Here is a 19,121-nt window from a genome sequence, read left to right as displayed (position 1 = left end):
TGACCAAGCAGACAATACAAACCGATTCATTATTGTCAATAAACTTCTTACACATCTAATCTCTTAGGCTAAGTGAGTAAATTTCTAGCATTGATTGATTCAAGCATTTCAACAACATCTCTCGATGGCAAAACACCCTACACTACAAGAAAACATGAAAATCACAACTACACTATTAGTCCCTATTTAGTCGTTAAATAGTGTTTTACAACTAAATAGCAACTAAAACCTGTTGTCGTAAATCGTAAGTCGGTAAAAAAATTTAGTTGTACACAAAATGACAACCACTACTCAGTAAGTTTGTTATGCTTGGTTCTCCTTCTTCTTTCTCAAATTGGTGACTTAAAGGGTTAGACTTTAAGGTTGTATGTGTCTGTTTTTAGCAAGGAAAAGGAAAGGGTTTTATAACATACCGTAGGTTTGGTCCTCAAGGGTTTCAAAGGAGCTGTCCGGTTCTCTGAGAAGCATTGAGGAGATGGTGGATTTGTCCAGATTTGCTGCAAGAATCGTTCGTGTCCTTTGTTCTTTACAGTCAGAGGAACAGGGATGTTCTCTGCATCATCCTTTCTCCTGATAAAATCATCACAGAATCCAAAGTTTAGTACTTTTATTTACTTACCTCACCTCATCAGTAGTATGTCTCAGACAACATATAAAATGAAAGTTAATTGAGAAGCAAAAACTTGTTTCTTCTACCATCCTCTCCTTTGCCCTTTACAGTCTCCACATTAAGTGAGACAGAAATGTTCTCTGAATCATCCACTCTCCTGCAAATCCCCAAAGTTTAGTAACTCAATTCTATATTGGTTTTTGCATAAACACAATTATACTTGCAACATGGTAAAACTTACAGACATGGCTTTGATGGAACAACTTGCTTTACAACATGTTTCGTTTCAAAATGACAAAAAAAGGCTGCTACTTTGACTAACCCCAATTTGTTCAAGCAAAAAGTGTTTGACTGACCTTTTCAAGTGAGGGAGATTCAGATTCTGGTGGTTCATAAGAGAATGTGGAATCGGAGAGAGAAGCGAATATTCCGGCACTGAATTCCGGAGAATTTTGCCGGAATTTGACCGGGATTCAAAGCAGACCACGAAATTGACAGTACAAAAGATGGTTTGAGCTTCGTTGATATGAGCTACAGGTTTCGAAGTGAGTTTCTGAGAAGGTGAAGCTGTTCTGATCCCAAAAGACGCACTCTGACATGATTGAACCGCCATTTTCAGCTTCTAAGCGAGCGAGATCTGAGTAGATAAAGAAACAGATGTGAAATGTTTAGGTCTAATAGGTTTTTTCGAGAAGTCATAGAGATAAGGGGGAGGTGAGTAGAGAAAGAAGACTTACCCGGCATATTCAAATTGACGGGACGTGGAAGACGACGGTCGGAGGTTTGGCCGGACAGAGTCATCGCGATGAGAGTGAGAGTTTTTCGGAGAGTTTCAAGAGTGATGATGATTTTTTTTTTCCAAGTGTAGTTTCGAGGAATGGAGGTACAGATCTAGGGTAGGTTTCTTTGTTTGTTGATTTTTTCTTTTTTTTTGTTGGCCAAGTTTTGAATCATATCATAACTCAAAGTGATACAAAAGCCTTTAAGGCCCAAACTAAATGACTAGTTTTAGGTTTTTTTTTTTTTTTTTGTCAACAAATAGATTTAGATTTTAAAATGACTAATTTAATAAATTGTATAAGTAAATAGTTTTTGAAAATATTAAATTATATGTATACACTAAATAGTTTTAGATATAGATTTTATTTTATACACATAATGGTTATATTTTGGTTAAATGGTTTACAATTTAATTTCTATATACTATGCATTATAAAAGTTTAAATTTAAGTTATAGGGTTTAAAGTACATGGTTTGGGGTATAGGTTTATGATTTGGGGTTAAGCTTTGAATTTATGATTTATGAATTAATTTCTAAGATTTAGTATTTATGATTTAGGTTTTGAAGTTTAGTTAAGGGTTTGGGGTTAAATTTTGAAAATTTTGATTTTCTTAATTAGCAACTGATATGTGACTTCTTAGCGACATTTACTATGAGTCCCATATTAGTAGCTAAATTGGTGACTATTTAGCGACTACATATTTTGGTATGCAATATAGTCATAAAATAGTCANCAAAAGCCTTTAAGGCCCAAACTAAATGACTAGTTTTAGGTTTTTTTTTTTTTTTTTGTCAACAAATAGATTTAGATTTTAAAATGACTAATTTAATAAATTGTATAAGTAAATAGTTTTTGAAAATATTAAATTATATGTATACACTAAATAGTTTTAGATATAGATTTTATTTTATACACATAATGGTTATATTTTGGTTAAATGGTTTACAATTTAATTTCTATATACTATGCATTATAAAAGTTTAAATTTAAGTTATAGGGTTTAAAGTACATGGTTTGGGGTATAGGTTTATGATTTGGGGTTAAGCTTTGAATTTATGATTTATGAATTAATTTCTAAGATTTAGTATTTATGATTTAGGTTTTGAAGTTTAGTTAAGGGTTTGGGGTTAAATTTTGAAAATTTTGATTTTCTTAATTAGCAACTGATATGTGACTTCTTAGCGACATTTACTATGAGTCCCATATTAGTAGCTAAATTGGTGACTATTTAGCGACTACATATTTTGGTATGCAATATAGTCATAAAATAGTCACTAAATTACGACTAAACTAGCGACTACGATATGTAGTCGTCAAAAAACGACTGATATACAACCAAATATATGTAGTCGTAAAATAGTTGCTAAATAGTTGCTACTTAGTCACCAAAAATGACGACTACATATATAGTTGTCAACTGTAGTCGTAAAATCCATGTTTTCTTGTAGTGCTAGATCTACTCTCAACCTCTCGGTCTGAAAATAGCATTAAGAACACCAATCTAGAAAGGAATTTATATAACATAAACAATCAAGCTAAGACATCCTAACCGATCAAGAACACATATTTATCTATCCCATCCCTAGAAACTTTGTTTCACTACTCAGATCTCATTGCAGAAAACATAAAAACACATATAAACGAAAACTGCATTGTATTGAAATAGAAATAGAGTAGAAGAGTACATAATCGAAATCTAGAAGAATAGCAAAAAGAAAATGAAAATAAATCCTAACAAAGTGGAAAAAGAGTTTGGATCGCTCAATTTCTCTCCCAGAAGCTCTCGCTCTCTGTTCTAAGGGTCTGCGGCGTGCTAGGGCGAGAGGAAGAAGAAGAGGGGTTTATATATGGAAACCCTTTAAACCTAGCTGCCCAGTCCTGCTCGAGGGTCTGCTCGAGGCGGTGCTCGAGGATGTGGTCGGATCACTCCTCGGATAGGTCTTCGGGTTGTTCGTCCTGCCCTTGATCCTCTTTGACCGGGTTGAGGTTCAGACTGTTCTTCCTGCTCCATAGCTCCTTCGGGTACATGCTCGGATTTGACCTTGTTTCTCCCCATTTTAGGCTCTAAAGCACCTGTTTCCATCCAAAATATGCAAAATGCAAGAATGCAACACCCTAAATGGCCTAAATGTGGATTTCTACAGTTAATGACCTAAAAACGCTAAGGTTAGGGTATATATAATACAAAATATGGACAAAAAAGGATGCCTAAAATATGTAAATTAGAGAGTTATCAAGGACCAATGGGTATTGGCGAGCGATGGATACAAGAATTGAAGAAAAGGAGGATTCCTCAAATTCAAGTGTTTTGGGAAAGCAGAATCCGAAGGTTACAACCTGGGAGGACGAAGGGAAGTTCCGAGTAAAGTATCCCCAATTCTTTGCTGATAAAGAAGACGAAGCAGGACCATCACTATCGGGGTCCTATCGTCCAACACGCCCACTAGCTTCCCTCTAACGGTTACCTGCAGAACAAAATATTATCATAAATAATCTAAGATTACTTAGTGAGTCTCAGGGGTCCATGCAGAAGATTAGATTCCCATCCCAACTCCAAAATACAAGGAATCAATCAAACACAACACCTATCATCAGAGAAAGCATGCAAAAGGTAATAAGCCAAGCAAATAACCATACGCAACCAATCGATGCAACATGCAAACTTGAATAATGGATAAATTTTTAAACAAGTTTACTAGGGCTTGGATATGCTGCCTCTTGCTACACTACAGCTGTGTACACCCGCATTGCAACCACTAAGGCATGCAACCGGAACATCACTTAGGCTACACTATCGTTTAGACAGCTTCAGACAAGGTAGCTAACCAAGTCTCTCCGAGCTCTTAGTGTCAACATGCAACACAAGACATAAGTCTGACTGCATGTCGAGACAGAATTACTGCAAAGGTCACCCATATCCCTGTCTTAGTGTGCTTATGGCTAGTTGGACCTCTTGTCACGAATGCCACACACTAAGACCTTCCAATCCATTGATACTTAAGTTTTAAGGTTTTAGAGAACACATAAAACATCAAGTACCAAAACTTAACCTCACATGCAATATATCAAAATGTATAGATCGACGATCATGCACATGATCTAACATGGAGCACATCTCATCACTTCGCAACCAACTTTAGATGCATAAGATCAAGAAAATGTAACAAGAAATTCAAGAAAATGCAATCTAAATGCACATGCAAACTGAAACTAGAGCGAATCGTTGACATCGAACTAGATCAGATTAATGCTCCCTGAACTCATAAAAATTAAAGAACTCAAGCCAAAACCGTTTAAATCCTTGCTAGCTTCGACGCAACTTCACAAATGCAGTAACTAATCGGCAAAGCTTTTTGAACTTAGCGGATTTCTTCACAGCTTCTCTCTTTCTCTCTTACCAGCCTTTGGGCAAGTTCTCTCTTTTTTCTCTCTTCTCCAAAATGAGAAGAAGTGTTGTATTTATAGAGGCTTGGGTGGATTCTTCATGGCACACGCAGAGGGGTGAGGTGTCACAATGACATTCACTCAGGCAAACACTTGGCATTTTCGTGGTGACACCTCTGGGGTGAGGTGTCGCCCTCCTGCTTCCCAAAATCACAAGTGGCGCCAAGAAAAAGGAATATTCCTCTCCACTTTCCCTTCTCTTGGAATAAAATAAGAGGGGGTATTCAAATGAGAATTTTGGAGGATTTTGGCTTTTTATTAAAATCATCTGTTATTCAACTTATGATTTTAAAATCACTTCCCAAATCTAATGTTATTCAATTTGGAATTTCTATAAAATCATTCAAAATCACTCACAATACCATGTTATTCAATTAATAATTTGTCAAAATCATATAAAATCTACTGTTATTCAAAGTATAAGTTTTTTTTAATAGAAAATCAAAACACAGATTTTAGGAGACTTTGGATACATTTTTACATGAGAAATCCAACAGAAAAAATCACACCTTGGGAGATGTTATTTTGAAAAATTTGTTTTTAAAAAAATTAATTCACAAAGAAAAAAGAAATAGTCCTCTGCAAATGACGTCTTCTGTAGTGAATGTGATGATACGTTTCTTTAAATACATCCCTGCAAGTGATCATCATTCTTGTGTGTCAATGGCGTAAGATGCAAGAACCGGACCATTAGTGATGACCCATCTAAGAGCGAAACTAGCAAAGAAACTGTCCAGAAATAACCAAAAGAGAACAATAACATGTCAAAACCAACCAATTATAAGCAAGAGAACACCCAGATCAGTGAGAAAGACAACAAGACGAACCTGCTTCTCTCCAGTAAGGAGAACAGGCTTCATAGAGTCATAGGGTCCAAAGTACAGACCACAATAGACAATGATACCAACACAACACAACAGATGTTAAATCCACGGTAAAGACCAGCAATACCATTAGACTTGAGTGTCTTTCTATAAACATAGACAAGACCATCAAATTGTCTACCACCATTGGCAAGACGGGTACATACGTAGTCAAGAGAATACACAAACAGAAGGATTTAACAGAGAAAGCGTTTGGGTATATGCATTCAAAAAGTAAGTGATCCCTTCTTTTAGTCGCATTAGAGCGTAGAAGACATGATTAATCCCTTCACAGTTCGATCGCATCGTCCAAAATGGAAATGTTAGCAGTGATGATATCAACAACCTTCGAGAGTTTCCCATTGATATAGTCATGACGAGAATGGAGAATGAAAACGAGAGGGTGATAATTGAAAACAATGACCTTGCAAAATTATTCACTTCATGACGAGAATGGTTTTGTTTGGAATCCAATTTTTTCATTATGGTTCTAAAAATCTCTTAAAATCACCCAATATATTCTTTTAAAATCTCACCAAATCACAAACTATTTTTTCTTTCTTAAGATTGAAAAAACTAACAAATCCACCTAAGTATCCTAAAAACTCTCAAAATCCAAAATCCCATCAAATTATCCAAAATATCATTTGAATACCCCCTCTAATTCTTAGTGGAATTTCTCCACTTAGTGTCATACATCTTCAGCAATTAAACTTTATAAATGTTTTAATATTAATGATATTCAAATTTTATGTAAATATTATAAAAAAATTAAAACATTAATAGTATTTAAGGTATATAATTTTTCTAGATATCAACAGTATTTAAACTCTATATAAGTGTAAAATATTATAAATATTTTAAAACATTAGTTTTTAGTTAGTATATTTGGAAAAAAAATTAAGATAAATTTCTGTTTTTTTTTTCATTTTTGTTTGATTTTATTATCATATTTTAATTTTCAATAGGTTCACAAGGCTATAAATATTATAAATGTTCAAAGTTAATAAATTATTTGAGATATTCATGATTTTAAATTTTTTTATAAAGTTTTATTGATATTTAGGCATATAATTATTTTTAATAATCAGTAATAATTTAAAATTATAAAAAGTTAAAATAAAATTAATAATATATGTTTATAAAACATGAAAAACAAATATATATATATATATGTAGTATAAAATATTATAGAGTATATCCTGATTTTGTTTTATCAACAAGAGAAAATTAACCAAATTCTTTATAATCTGTAAATATGGTTTTTAAAACAATTATATCTATTATAGTTGGAGGATTTCAGTATGATTCTTCTTGTTTTTTTTTTGAGTTTAACACATTGTAAGTGTGACACCCCAATTTGCAGAGTAGTTTAAAATAATTGATTTGGCCACCTATGTCACCAAAGTGCACTTATCTTTTCGGTCAAAGGTCCTGAGATAACTCCACAGTTAAGCGTGTTTATGCTGGAGTAGTTTTAGTATGGGTGACCTTCCGGGAAGTGATAGTCAGAACTGTGCGAATGAGGATAAAACACAGGAAAAGATCATGTGGTGATTTGTAGGGACGGTAACATGTCTTTAAAGCCTCTTGGACGTACCAAACAGACCGTCGGATATGGATAGGCTCACGGGCCTAGTGAGAGGACGTGAAGTCCATTAATGAAGGTGGCCCCATGAACTGAGAGTGGACATGAGGTCCAGTGAGAGGTGGTTGTCGAGGCGTTACAGTAAGTTTATTCAACCATGTCAGAAGTTTGGCAAATATACATCAATGTCCTAAAAAAAAATATTCAAATGGGAAATAGGGTATCCCATCTATATCTCTTACCTAATAACTTCTAATAAAAAATATCAAACATGTAATTATTTTAAAGAAAATGGTTATGGGACAAAAAAAATTGTCACAGATTAGAGACGCGATTCCCGTTCCAAGATAGATACTTCTAGATTATATACATAAAATAACCCAAACTAAACCGAATCCACCTTCAATTAAACACCCCTAATCAAATTGTAAGAAATGTTTTGATTGGTTTAGAAAAATAGATATGTAACATCACTTGACATAATGAAAAACCCTTTGTTAAAATAGGGATGCATGCCATGTGTCAATCTTTTATTTTTTCTTGTTAAAAATAAACATTGTAATTAAATTTATCTCTTAAATAAATTTTAATACATATAATCTTAAATCTCATGAAAATCTAGTGAAAATAGATGATGTATTTGTTTGTGAGAGAAAAATACACTTTTTAATATAAAAATATAAAAGTATAACAAAACTTAACAAAATGAATAATGGTGTTTTTAGAGCTAAGAGAAAAAGACACATCTAACAAAAATATAAGTATCACAAGTCATTAAAAAACCTTTGATTAATATTTAATAAGATTACTCACTTATATAAATAGCATTAGTGAGTCCATGAAGAGAGCACCAATATAAAGAGAGTACCTCCCTCGCATCTTATACCGGCCGAAAACCCCTCAAACAAACATCTTCACTCATTGTTGAGAGAAGAAAAGAAGTTAACATGGTAGAATTTTATGAGTTATTATTGGCTGTGGTAGTTTCACTCATTGTGGTGACGTTATTTCATTGGATCTATCAGTGGAGAAATCCGAAAATCAATGGAAAACTACCACCAGGATCCATGGGTTTTCCGATCATTGGAGACACTTTTGAGTTCATGAAGCCTCATGACGTTCTTCAATTTCCGACATTCATCAAAGAGAGAGTTCTCAGGTTCTTTGCAAATTCTCTAGCATTCATCATTTGTATGTAAACTTAGAAATATATAACTTAATTACTCCACCTAATTTACGTTAACTTTTCCTTGACATACTTTTTCGAAAAGATACGGACCAGTTTTTCGGACAAGCTTATTTGGAAGCAAAGCTATAATCTCGTTGGATTTTGAACTGAACCTGGAAATAGTAAAGGCAAATCATGTTCCAGGTATCACGAAGAGCATAGCACGACTATTTGGGAAAAACAACTTGTTTATCCAGAGCAAGCAGTCCCATAAACATGTCCGGAACTTGACATTTCAATTGTTGGGTCCAAAATATTTGAAGCTGAAGATGGTAGAAGACGTCGATGTTTTGGCTCGCACATACATGGAGGAAGGAGCCAGGAACGGCTGTCTTGACGTCAAGGAAACAGCAAGCAAGGTGACAAAAAAAGTCTATCCTTTTCTTAATGTCTGTAACTCGTGGCATGATTCTGTTTTACCGGATTACTTAATGGATCATCTCATCAAACACATATCATCGAATTTTACAGATCTTAATTGAATGTCTTGCAAAGAAAGTTATGGGTGAAATGGAACCAGAGGCAGCAAAAGAACTTGCACTATGTTGGAGATATTTTCCAAGGGATTGGTTTCAATTCTCTTGGAACATTCCTGGGACTAGTGTCTATCGAATGATGAAGGTATGTGTTTTTCCAAGGGATTGGTTTCAATTCTCTTGGAACGTTCCTATGATTGTGAATATAATTTGAGGGAAGGTAATCGTTCCTATGATGTGTTTCTTCACAGGCAAGAAAGCGGATGATGAAATTAATAAAAGAAACAGTATTAAAGAAGAGAGCATCAGGAGAGGAGTTTGGAGAGTTTTTCAAGATTATCTTCGGAGAAATGGAAGGCGGAGCCGAAAAAATGAGCGTCGAGAATGCGATTGAATACATATATACTTTCTTTTTGATTGCTAATGAGACAACACCAGGGATCCTTGCGGCTACAGTTAAATTCATAAGCGATCACCCTAATGTCATGCAAGAGTTGCAAAGAGAGCATGATAGAGTTGTCCAAGGTAAGCCCGAGAAGGAGGCTGGCTTAACATGGGAAGACTACAAATCAATGACGTTCACCCAAATGGTGAGTGTGTATCATAGTAATATATATAAATCCACTCATTGTTAATTAGTTGTAAGTTGTATGTCTATTAACCTTGATATATATATGTGAGACAAATGTTGTGTTTTTAACTTTTATTTCAGGTGATATATGAGTCGCTTAGGATCACAAGCACAGCGCCTACAGTACTTAGAATAACTGATCATGATTTCCAAGTTGGTGATTATACAATTCCAGCTGGTTGGATCTTCATGGGCTATGCTAATGTCCATTTTAATCCGGAGAAGTATGATGACCCTCTAGCATTTGATCCATGGCGCTGGAAGGTGATTTTATTTAACTTATATTATACCACTAGTCAAATTTATATAATTTTCAGCATATAATCATTGAATTTTCAGAGTGACGACTTGGGCTCAATCCTCTCCAAATCGTACATTCCCTTTGGCGCTGGTTCTAGACTATGTGTAGGAGCTGAGTTCGCTAAGCTTCAGATGGCCATTTTTATACATCATTTGTTTAGATACAGGTTCATTTTTATTACCTATTGTACAATGTATTAATTTATTTTTAACAGCTCGAAGCTTTTTTTGCTTAATTAAATTGTTTTCTATCTACCCATGGTTTAAAGGTGGTCAATGAAGAAAGAGACTACAGTGCTTCGAAGGTTTATGCTTATGTTTCCATGTGGATCTGATGTTCAATTCTCATATGACACCAAAGTGGATAATAATGTTGGTTATCAGAGCTAGTAGTTATATCTTAAAGTTGTTAATTCGAATCCCAGAGTAAAACAAATATCTTTTTTTCTGTCCGACTGTTATGGTTGCTACAAACGCGCAAGACCCATCTTTTAAGAGGCCAGTGGTCAATATGTATGTTTCCGTTGAATAAATAGTGTACGCCTAACACTTCGTATAACATGGGTGGTGTATAATATCTATATCTCAGAGTCAGACCATCATACTTCGTTCAAAAGCATACTACAGATCAGAAACATATATACGCCAGAAAACATTTAATACGTACATTTCATTTTGCTATATTACGGTTACATCTCAAAACATCATCGTCTTCCAGAAGCGTATAGTAAATCTAGATCCTAGATATCCACATCAAAACACTTCTTACAAGTCCCTATAGCAAAATAAGATGGGGAGAAATTTAGATGAATAGGAAGATCTTTGACAAATATATAGGAGACAGTGAATAATTAAATTACTAATATTAAGTAATTTTAAACTGAAATCCAATAAAGCAAAGGGTTATAGACTTATAGTAAAGAGTTTCCAGCTCTACATATACCTTTTCCTCTTTTTTCTTTCTTTTTTTCTTCCTTACGTTCAAAGCGATAATTACCCTAATATCTAAGTATTTCACATGCGCTTAATCTATATTAGAAGAATCTGACAATATTGATAGAAGTATTCTAGTTGTCACGTTGGGCGATGAAAACGCTTAACGAGTTCTTAAACTAGGATTTAATAATATAAATCAAAAGAGAAGACTACAACTTGCAATTTTTTCACGTTCTTTCGACGAGAAAGCATATCATATTTGCTACTAAAACAGAGCATGATAATACATTGATTCTTGACAAAAAGATTAGTCTGCTTCATTTGTCTCTGCACTTTGAGCAACCATGGCAGCAATAATCACACTTGACCTTCAAACAAGCTTCATCTTCATCTTCTTATGTCTCTTCTCATTTCTCTGTTACTCTTTCTTCTTCATAAAACCAAAGAACTCACGAGATGGCCGTAGTCTTCCTCCGAGCCCTCCTTCTCTTCCGATCATCGGTCATCTTCACCTCATTCTTTTGTCTACTTTAACCCACAAGTCTTTTCAGAGACTCTCATCCAAGTATGGACCTCTTCTCCATCTCCACATCTTTCACGTCCCCATAGTCCTAGCCTCCTCGGCCTCAGTGGCCTACGATATCTTCAGGGACCAAGACGTGAATGTTTCCTTTCGGAGTTCCCCTCCGATTGAAGAGTCTCTCTTACTGGGATCCTATAGCTTCATCAGTGCTCCCTATGGAGATTACTGGAAATTCATGAGGAAGCTGATGGTCACAAAGATTCTTGGACCGCAGGCACTCGAACGTTCACGAAGGTTCCGTGAAGATGAGCTTGATCGCTTTTACAAAGTTCTGGTTGACAAGGCAGTGAAGAAGGAGACTGTTGAGATCGGTGAGGAAGCAGCGAAGTTCAATAACAACACCATCTGTAAGATGATCATGGGAAGGAGTTGTTCTGAGGAGAATGGTGAGGCGGAGAGAGTCAGAGGCTTGGTAACGGAGTCGATGGCCTTGACAAAGAAAATTTTCTTGGCCACCGTTTTTGAAAAACCGCTTAAGAAGCTTGGAATCTCACTGTTTAAAAAAGAGATTATGAGTGTTTCCAACAAGTTTGACGAGCTGCTGGAGAAGATTCTTGTGGAACACGAAGAGAAATTGGAGGAGCATCATCAAGGTACTGACATGATGGATGTGTTGTTGGAAGCTTATAGAGACAAAGACGCAGAGTATAAGATCACAAGAAACCATATTAAGTCCTTGTTTGTGGTAAATTTTCTTCTCTTTAGGTGGGTTTTGTAAGCCAAAATACCGTTGGTTTTACTGACTAACAAATGTTTGTTACTGTATATAGGATCTTTTCATTGCAGGTACTGACACCTCATCGACCACTATACAGTGGATCATGGCAGAGCTCATTAACCATCCCAAGATTCTTGAGAGACTAAGAGAAGAAATCGATTTTGTTGTAGGGAAAACAAGGTTGGTTCAAGAAACTGACCTACCAAACCTTCCTTACTTGCAAGCTATAATCAAAGAAATTGCATCCACCTGGGCCTCTCGTGCCAAGGACACTCCAAGAAAGGTGTGAAATTAAAGGGTTCCACATACCAGAGAAGACAATAGTTATTGTTAATTCCTATGCTATAATGAGAGATCCTGATTTTTGGGAAGATCCTGAGGAGTTTAAGCCAGAGAGATTTTTAGGTTTTTCAAGATCAGGGCAAGAGGACGAGAAGAGAGATAAGTTCCTAAATACATTCCTTTTGCCAGTGGAAGGAGAGGTTGTCCTGGAACAAATCTAGCTTATGTCTCTGTAGGAACCGCGATTGGAGTGATGGTGCAACGCTTTGATTGGAAAATCGAAGGAGAGAAAGTCAACATGAATGAGGCTGCTGGAACGATGGTGTTGACCATGTCTCAACCTCTTAGGTGCACTCCTGTTCCTCGAACCCTAAACCAGTTACCTTCCTAGTTCTTTACTTTGAGATGCTTGCTTGTTTACTGTTTTTTTTTTTGTTTTCTTAACTAATCTCGTGATATATCAAACATGTGATATGATTATGTTTTAAATTCCTAATAACTCATGCCACAAGTGCTAAACGATCTTAAACCATGGATAAAAACAAGTCTTCCTAATCATTCATAGTCTTGTGTGTTGTAAAGAGAGCATGTTCATCGTAGGAATGTTAAACATGCAGAGTCATCCATCATTAATCTGAATGTATGGATGCCTCTGCATGTTACGGAGAAAGCTGCATCATAAAATAATTTGTCGTAGGAACTATTCATCATAATCGTGTAAATTGCAGGTACTTGAATACCACCATGATAACATAAAGATCAAATAACGATTATGATGATGTAATTGATGACAAAAAAAAAAGATACTGTAAAAAAACATAAAAGCTTTCACAAACATTTGCATTGAAAATATGAAACAGCATTTCTTATCAAACACAACTTAAGTTGTAAAACAAAAGTTCTATTGAAGCGGAGAAAGTATTGAAATCCTCTATATATCCAATGATAGTTTTTTTGTGCATTTTTGGCAAGCCCACACTTTTCAACTAAACTTTATTTTTCTTTTAGTTTTGCTATTTTTCTTGACATTTCGACAGTAACTGTTTTGCTGTTCTTCTTAAAAATAAACAATTACATTAAAAATATTGATTTTACTCATTTTTTTTCTCTTCCTTGTTTTTCTATTTTTTTTAAAAGCTTCAAAACTCATGCTTTAAAACTAAACAATTTTAAAAACATTTTTTCTCTCCCTATTATATTTAAAATCTCTTCAAAATTATATATATATTTTACATATTTTATTTTTATAAATTAATTACTCTTATTTTCTTATCTTTGTTTTACAATCTATTTCAATAATAGGAGAAACACGAGGGTTATATTGGATCGCTTGGGACAGGTTATGTGATGATAAACTGGATGGAGGTTTGGTTTTTCGGTGTTTGGATGACTTTAACACCGCATTGTTGGCTAAACAACTCTGGCGGTTGATTTCAGTTCCAGACTCGTCATTTGCAAAGGTTTTTAAAGGTCGATATTATAGGCACTCTGATCCTTTGAATCCGATTAAATCTTATTCCCTGTATTATGGATGGCGGAGTATGGTATCTGCTCACTCTCTGGTGAACAAAGGACTTATTAAACAGGTTCCATTTTAGTATGGTCTGACCCCTGGATTCATGCTCAATGCCCGAGACCAGCATTGCGTTCGGGATCGCCAGCCGATCCTACGCTTAGAGTTGAAACTTTCATTGACAGGAGCTCGCACTCGTGGAATTTGGTTTTGCTTTCGACCTCTTTCGAGCCAGAGGATGTTGCCCTTATTTCTGCTTTACCTCTTGGTAATCTTCCCACACCGGATAGATTGGGTTGGCATTTGACAAAAACTGGCTTGTATACTGTCAAATATGGGTATCAAGCTTTGCGTCAGAAACCGGGAACCGCTTCTCCTGTTTCCGGTCCCAACATTACTCCTTTACAGGCTTTTGTTTTGCAACTTCGGTGTCCACCAAAAAATTGACATTTTTTGTGGCAAGCAATTACGGGTTGTGTAGCCACAACAACTAATCTGCGGCGACGTGGGATGGGCTATGATCTGGAGTGTACAATTTGTGGAGGGACGGAAGAGACAATCAATCATGCTCTTTTCGTATGTCCTCCGGCTAGGCAGGTTTGGGATTTGTCCCTATTTCCGACATCCTCGAGCTGTTTTCCTTCAGACTCTATCTATGCAAACATAGATTCTTTATTTGGATATTTCAGCAGATTCTTTTGGTGGATGTTTTTCCGTGGATTCTTTGGTATATCTGGAAGCCCAGAAATGATAAAATTTTCAGCAATTTGGATTCTAATCCATCAACAATCTTACAGATAGCGGAGGAGGAAGCAAAGCTTTGGTTCTTGGCGCAAGAGGATTCTTTGGGACCCTCGCCTCAGGGTGGCTTTCGGCCGATTTCTGGCTTTACGGTTAATACTATTGACGTAATTAAAGGTATGGAACCAACCACCGATGTTTTGTGGATGGATCTTGGAAGGCGACTGGCCAGTTTATAGGTAGAGGATGACATTGCATTCCCTCTAAAGGGGAATCTCCCACTATGGGTGCATCTAATTCTCGTCGTAGCTTGTCACCCCTCCATGCAGAAGTGGAAGCTCTCATTTGGGCAATGCGGTGTATGATTGGCGCAGATAATGAGAATGTTATTTTTTTTCACGGAATGTTCTAATTTGGTGAAGATGGTGTCTTTGCCTTCCGAGTGGCCTGCCTTTAAGACATATTTGGACGTGACTAAAGAAGATAAGGAAGAATTCCTATCATTTTCTGTAATCCTGATCCCCCCAGATCACAGAATGGTAGTGCGGACAAGCTGACGCGTCGTGCTAGAGTGGAGCGCATCAGATTACCTATGTGAACACTTTTCCTCCCAATTGGCTCGTTTGAGCTGATCTTGTATTTTGTTGTAAAAAAAAAATCTATTTCAATAATAAATTTTATTTTTTCATCATCATCAATAATATTGTAAAAGAGTTTATGAAATTCATCACTAATAAGAGAATAACATTCAAACAATGCATTGATTAGTGGTTAATGAATTTTTTACTGCTCATATAACTACTCAATAGAAAAAAAACATTCAAAATAATTAAAAAATATTATTAATATTTGCCAGAATGATCAGTCAATAATCAATCACATATTTGATTAACTTATATTTTTCAAAATTTTAATTTATCATTAATAATTTTTATTTTGTCATTAAAGTGCTATATGAATTAATTTCTGACATAATATATATTAGTTATTAATATTTAAATATAGTTACAGCTTTAAAAGTTGTTGGTAAACAATCATATTTTAACAGTTAAAGTTTTTACAGTCAAAACATCTACAACCAAATTCTCTGCAGCTAAAATTTTAAAGTTAAAGTCTCTACAACCAAAAGTAACCATTGTTAATTTGTTAAAATATAAGATGTAAAACTATATATATATATATATATATATATATATTGGAGAGATTTTAAATATAATAGAAGAAAAAAAATGTTTATAATTGCTTAGTTTTACAGTATGGTTTTAACGCTTTAAAAATATGAGAAAACAAGGAGGAGAAAAAACAAAAAGGGGACTTTCATAACTTAAAAAAAAAAAAAAATACAAAAAAGTGTGATTGGTTAAAAGATGGCTGTCAATGCTTTAAATAATTTTAAAGTCTTAAAAGTCTGTTAGAGCCTAAATTAGAAAAATAATACCTTTTAAAATCATTTTAATGATTTTCAGTTTTATGGTTATCTTATATTATTTTATTTTAGTGGTGGGATTCAGCTCAATTATGCCCAATTGACACACTTCTGAGATGTAACTATAAAGTGTATAAAAACAAAACTATGAACTTGTGACTTTTGTCTTCCTTCTGTATTAATTGAGAAGTATAAATATGAAACTAACCTTAAAATGTATAAAAAATTATCTTCAATTGTCACTAGAAAACTTAATTAAGATTAATTAATTATTTAAATAAATATAATTAATTAAAAAATAAAAACGCTGACAGATCAAATATAACAAAATCTAGAAAAGTAAAATAAATCTATTCAAATCAAAACTAATTTGTACTTAAAAAAATAAAAAATAAAAATTAACTGCTAAGATTTTTTAAAAATATGGATAGTAGAGTTTATTTTCTTCTTTAAATTTACATTGTTATGCTATTGATTTTAAATAATTATTAGTTAAAAAAAAATATTTTCTCTCTGAAATAAATTACGGACGAAATTTACAAATTTTTTTTTTTAAAAAATAGAAACAAACCAGAATTTCAAAAACTAAGATTTTATATCCAAGTAGTCAATATAATTATTTTTAATAACTAGATTTTGAGGATTTTGTTATAATTTCAAATTATGATTTTACTATCATTTTTATTTTATTTTATTTACAAATTGTTTGAAATTTTCATATAATACTTATGATTAATAAAATGCAGATTTTTTTCTGCATATGTTGTGATTTGAAGTTTTAAAAATAAAGATATATTACTCGATTATAAAAATAAATTGTGTGTTTTAATTTTCACATTTGCGGGTTGGTAAAACTAAATTTATATAGCTGATAAATTAATAAATTTTATTTGTTCATAATTATAATATTAAAATTACTACTTTATATTTCACAAAATAATGATGCAAATACAACAAAAAAGCAATATAAAACTGTAATATATTACATCAAAAATAAAATACTAATAATATTCTAAAATAATTAGTATTAAAAAAAACATGTATAGATTTACAGAACAATTAAAAATAAATCGTATCTCAAAAAAATAATTTTTTTTTAAAAAGTATGACAATAACTTTATTATTCTATAATATTTTTTTTTAAATGTTGACCCGTGCTTTATGCATGGGATATTTCCTAGTTATCATATTAGAAACTAAATCTGCTTATTTTTTTACGGAAGTTTATATATAGATTTTATTTCGCTAAATTAAAAAATTTAGACAATATGTTTAAATCTTTATGTGATCATTAATATGTATCTTCAGCTGTACAATATTTACAAATAACAATTTGTTTAATAAGATACATTATGTATTAATTATTTTTTCCTTTTTATCTGATTTAGGATAGAGATTGATCAGTTTTTTGTTTTAACCGAATATTTTGGATATAGTGTACAATATATTCCCAATGGTTTACAAAAGAGATAAAATAATTTATTGAAGAATGGGGTTTTTTTTTTTTTTTTTTTTTTCCAAAGAAACAAGGTATAGTAGAAGTGTAGAACACATAATGATGATTTCATATTTTCGACGATTGAATTCTTGAAATCTTGATTGAAAAAGAAACATTCGACGATTGAATTGCCGTAGCTAAACGGAATATGAAATGCTTTTTGTATTTCCTTTTACTTTAGTTAAGTTACTGATGTATCTCTTAATACAACAAACGTGAAACGCATTTCCATATTGGAAAAGAAAAAACGGGGTTTTCCAGATTTAATACCATGATAAATAAAAAGACTAAATGGATATAATTTTTACCAATTTTAAAAGGATAATATTGATAGATTTTTGCCTATATCTTATTATATAAAGTCTTAAAAACTGTCATTTTTAATCATTAAAATTGACACATGTCACGATCTGATGAGTTACTAACTTGAATATTTAATCGTTAAACTGACACGTGTCACGATCTGGTGTGTTTTTAACTTTGATCTCTGATCGTTAAAACTAACACGTGTTGAGATCTGGTGAGTTATTAACTCTGAGAACTAAGCTTTATAAAATAAAATATGATACTTGAGTTTTTGATTTCATAAATTTTCTTTTTGAATATATTTTAAAATTTATTACCTCAAAAATAATTTTTGTTTCTTTGACTTCAAAATGATATTCTTCTATTGCTAAAAGAATACTGAAGATTTTGGATGTAAATATAATAAATCCAAAATGTTCGGTTTTCATATGACCAATAAAATTAAATTTATATTTGAATGTATAGGCCAATTATAGATGTCAAATGTAAAGACCAACTAATCGATCAAGAACGAATAGCACAAGCCAACATAAATCCCTTGAAGTCTACTACTGTAACACCCCCGAACCGTTCTATAGATAGGACGGTCAAGGATGCCACTTGATGATACACGCAGACAGTCAAACGAGGTTATCAAAACGAATTCGATACCCCAAATATTCGTACCGCGGCACATCCCACTCAGACTCGGGTTTAGGCTTGCCAACCCTTGCCGTGTGTGAGTGTTGGAACGGTCCGGACAAGACCATAATCATTTGGGAACAGCATCGAATATAAAACATACTTTATTTCACAAAGATTGTTCGAGTAAAAATACAACATTAAACATCCTAACAAAAGGTGTTCGGCCGAGAGCTAACCTCCAAAAGAGATTACAAGCCTTATTCAAACCAACATATTTTACAAAAAGACAAGAAACCTACACTGACTTTTCCTAACGTCCCAGCTCCCCCTACGGTTTAACCCACTACTGGTTACCTACAAAACAAAAGTAGCATCATGAGTAATCTAAGATTACTCAGTGAGTCCGGGTTCTCTAACAGTTAATAATCCCAGCTCAACTCCCAATCACAAGTAATAATGCAAATATGCAACAATAACATCAAAGATACACGCAGCGGAAAATAAATCAATCAATAATTTGCATGCTATAACTTCTTATTCTCCAAAGCCTTCTAGCGATTTTGATCTCCCGC

The 19,121-nt window shown here is 33.6% G+C and overlaps 2 protein-coding genes and 1 pseudogene across 2 annotated transcripts; 2 read left to right on the top strand and 1 right to left on the bottom strand.

Moving 5' to 3' along the window:
• LOC109127538 lies at positions 419–1,504 on the bottom strand. Its single transcript, XM_019232476.1, has 4 exons — positions 1,348–1,504; positions 967–1,247; positions 697–767; positions 419–570 (listed from the first exon to the last, which is right to left on the bottom strand). The coding sequence occupies exons 2-4, from the start codon at positions 1,221–1,223 to the stop codon at positions 533–535; spliced, it is 366 nt and encodes a 121-aa protein (XP_019088021.1). The 5' UTR covers positions 1,224–1,247; positions 1,348–1,504; the 3' UTR covers positions 419–532.
• LOC104728059 (cytochrome P450 708A2-like) lies at positions 8,193–10,312 on the top strand. The gene is made up of 8 exons (XM_019231883.1): positions 8,193–8,446; positions 8,559–8,662; positions 8,765–8,874; positions 8,987–9,136; positions 9,243–9,581; positions 9,704–9,886; positions 9,962–10,089; positions 10,192–10,312. The coding sequence occupies exons 1-8, from the start codon at positions 8,235–8,237 to the stop codon at positions 10,310–10,312; spliced, it is 1,347 nt and encodes a 448-aa protein (XP_019087428.1). The 5' UTR covers positions 8,193–8,234.
• Positions 11,203–12,832, top strand: LOC104728058 (annotated as a pseudogene).

This window comes from Camelina sativa, chromosome 11, assembly GCF_000633955.1.
Source record: "Camelina sativa cultivar DH55 chromosome 11, Cs, whole genome shotgun sequence".
Lineage (NCBI taxonomy): Eukaryota > Viridiplantae > Streptophyta > Magnoliopsida > Brassicales > Brassicaceae > Camelina > Camelina sativa.
This window is presented reverse-complemented; position numbering and strand designations above follow the sequence as displayed.

What these genes read in the sequence shown, in the direction of transcription:
- LOC109127538 (XM_019232476.1), bottom strand. Translation starts at nt 1,223, where the DNA reads ATGGCGGTTCAATCATGTCAGAGTGCGTCTTTTGGGATCAGAACAGCT. An exon ending in AATCTCCCTCACTTGAAAAG is followed by an intron (nt 768 to 966) that starts GTCAGTCAAACA and finishes GGGGATTTGCAG; the next exon opens with GAGAGTGGATGATTCAGAGA. An exon ending in AAAGGGCAAAGGAGAGGATG is followed by an intron (nt 571 to 696) that starts GTAGAAGAAACA and finishes TGATTTTATCAG; the next exon opens with GAGAAAGGATGATGCAGAGA.
- LOC104728059 (XM_019231883.1), top strand. Translation starts at nt 8,235, where the DNA reads ATGGTAGAATTTTATGAGTTATTATTGGCTGTGGTAGTTTCACTCATT. An exon ending in GTGTCTATCGAATGATGAAG is followed by an intron (nt 9,137 to 9,242) that starts GTATGTGTTTTT and finishes GTTTCTTCACAG; the next exon opens with GCAAGAAAGCGGATGATGAA. An exon ending in CAATGACGTTCACCCAAATG is followed by an intron (nt 9,582 to 9,703) that starts GTGAGTGTGTAT and finishes CTTTTATTTCAG; the next exon opens with GTGATATATGAGTCGCTTAG.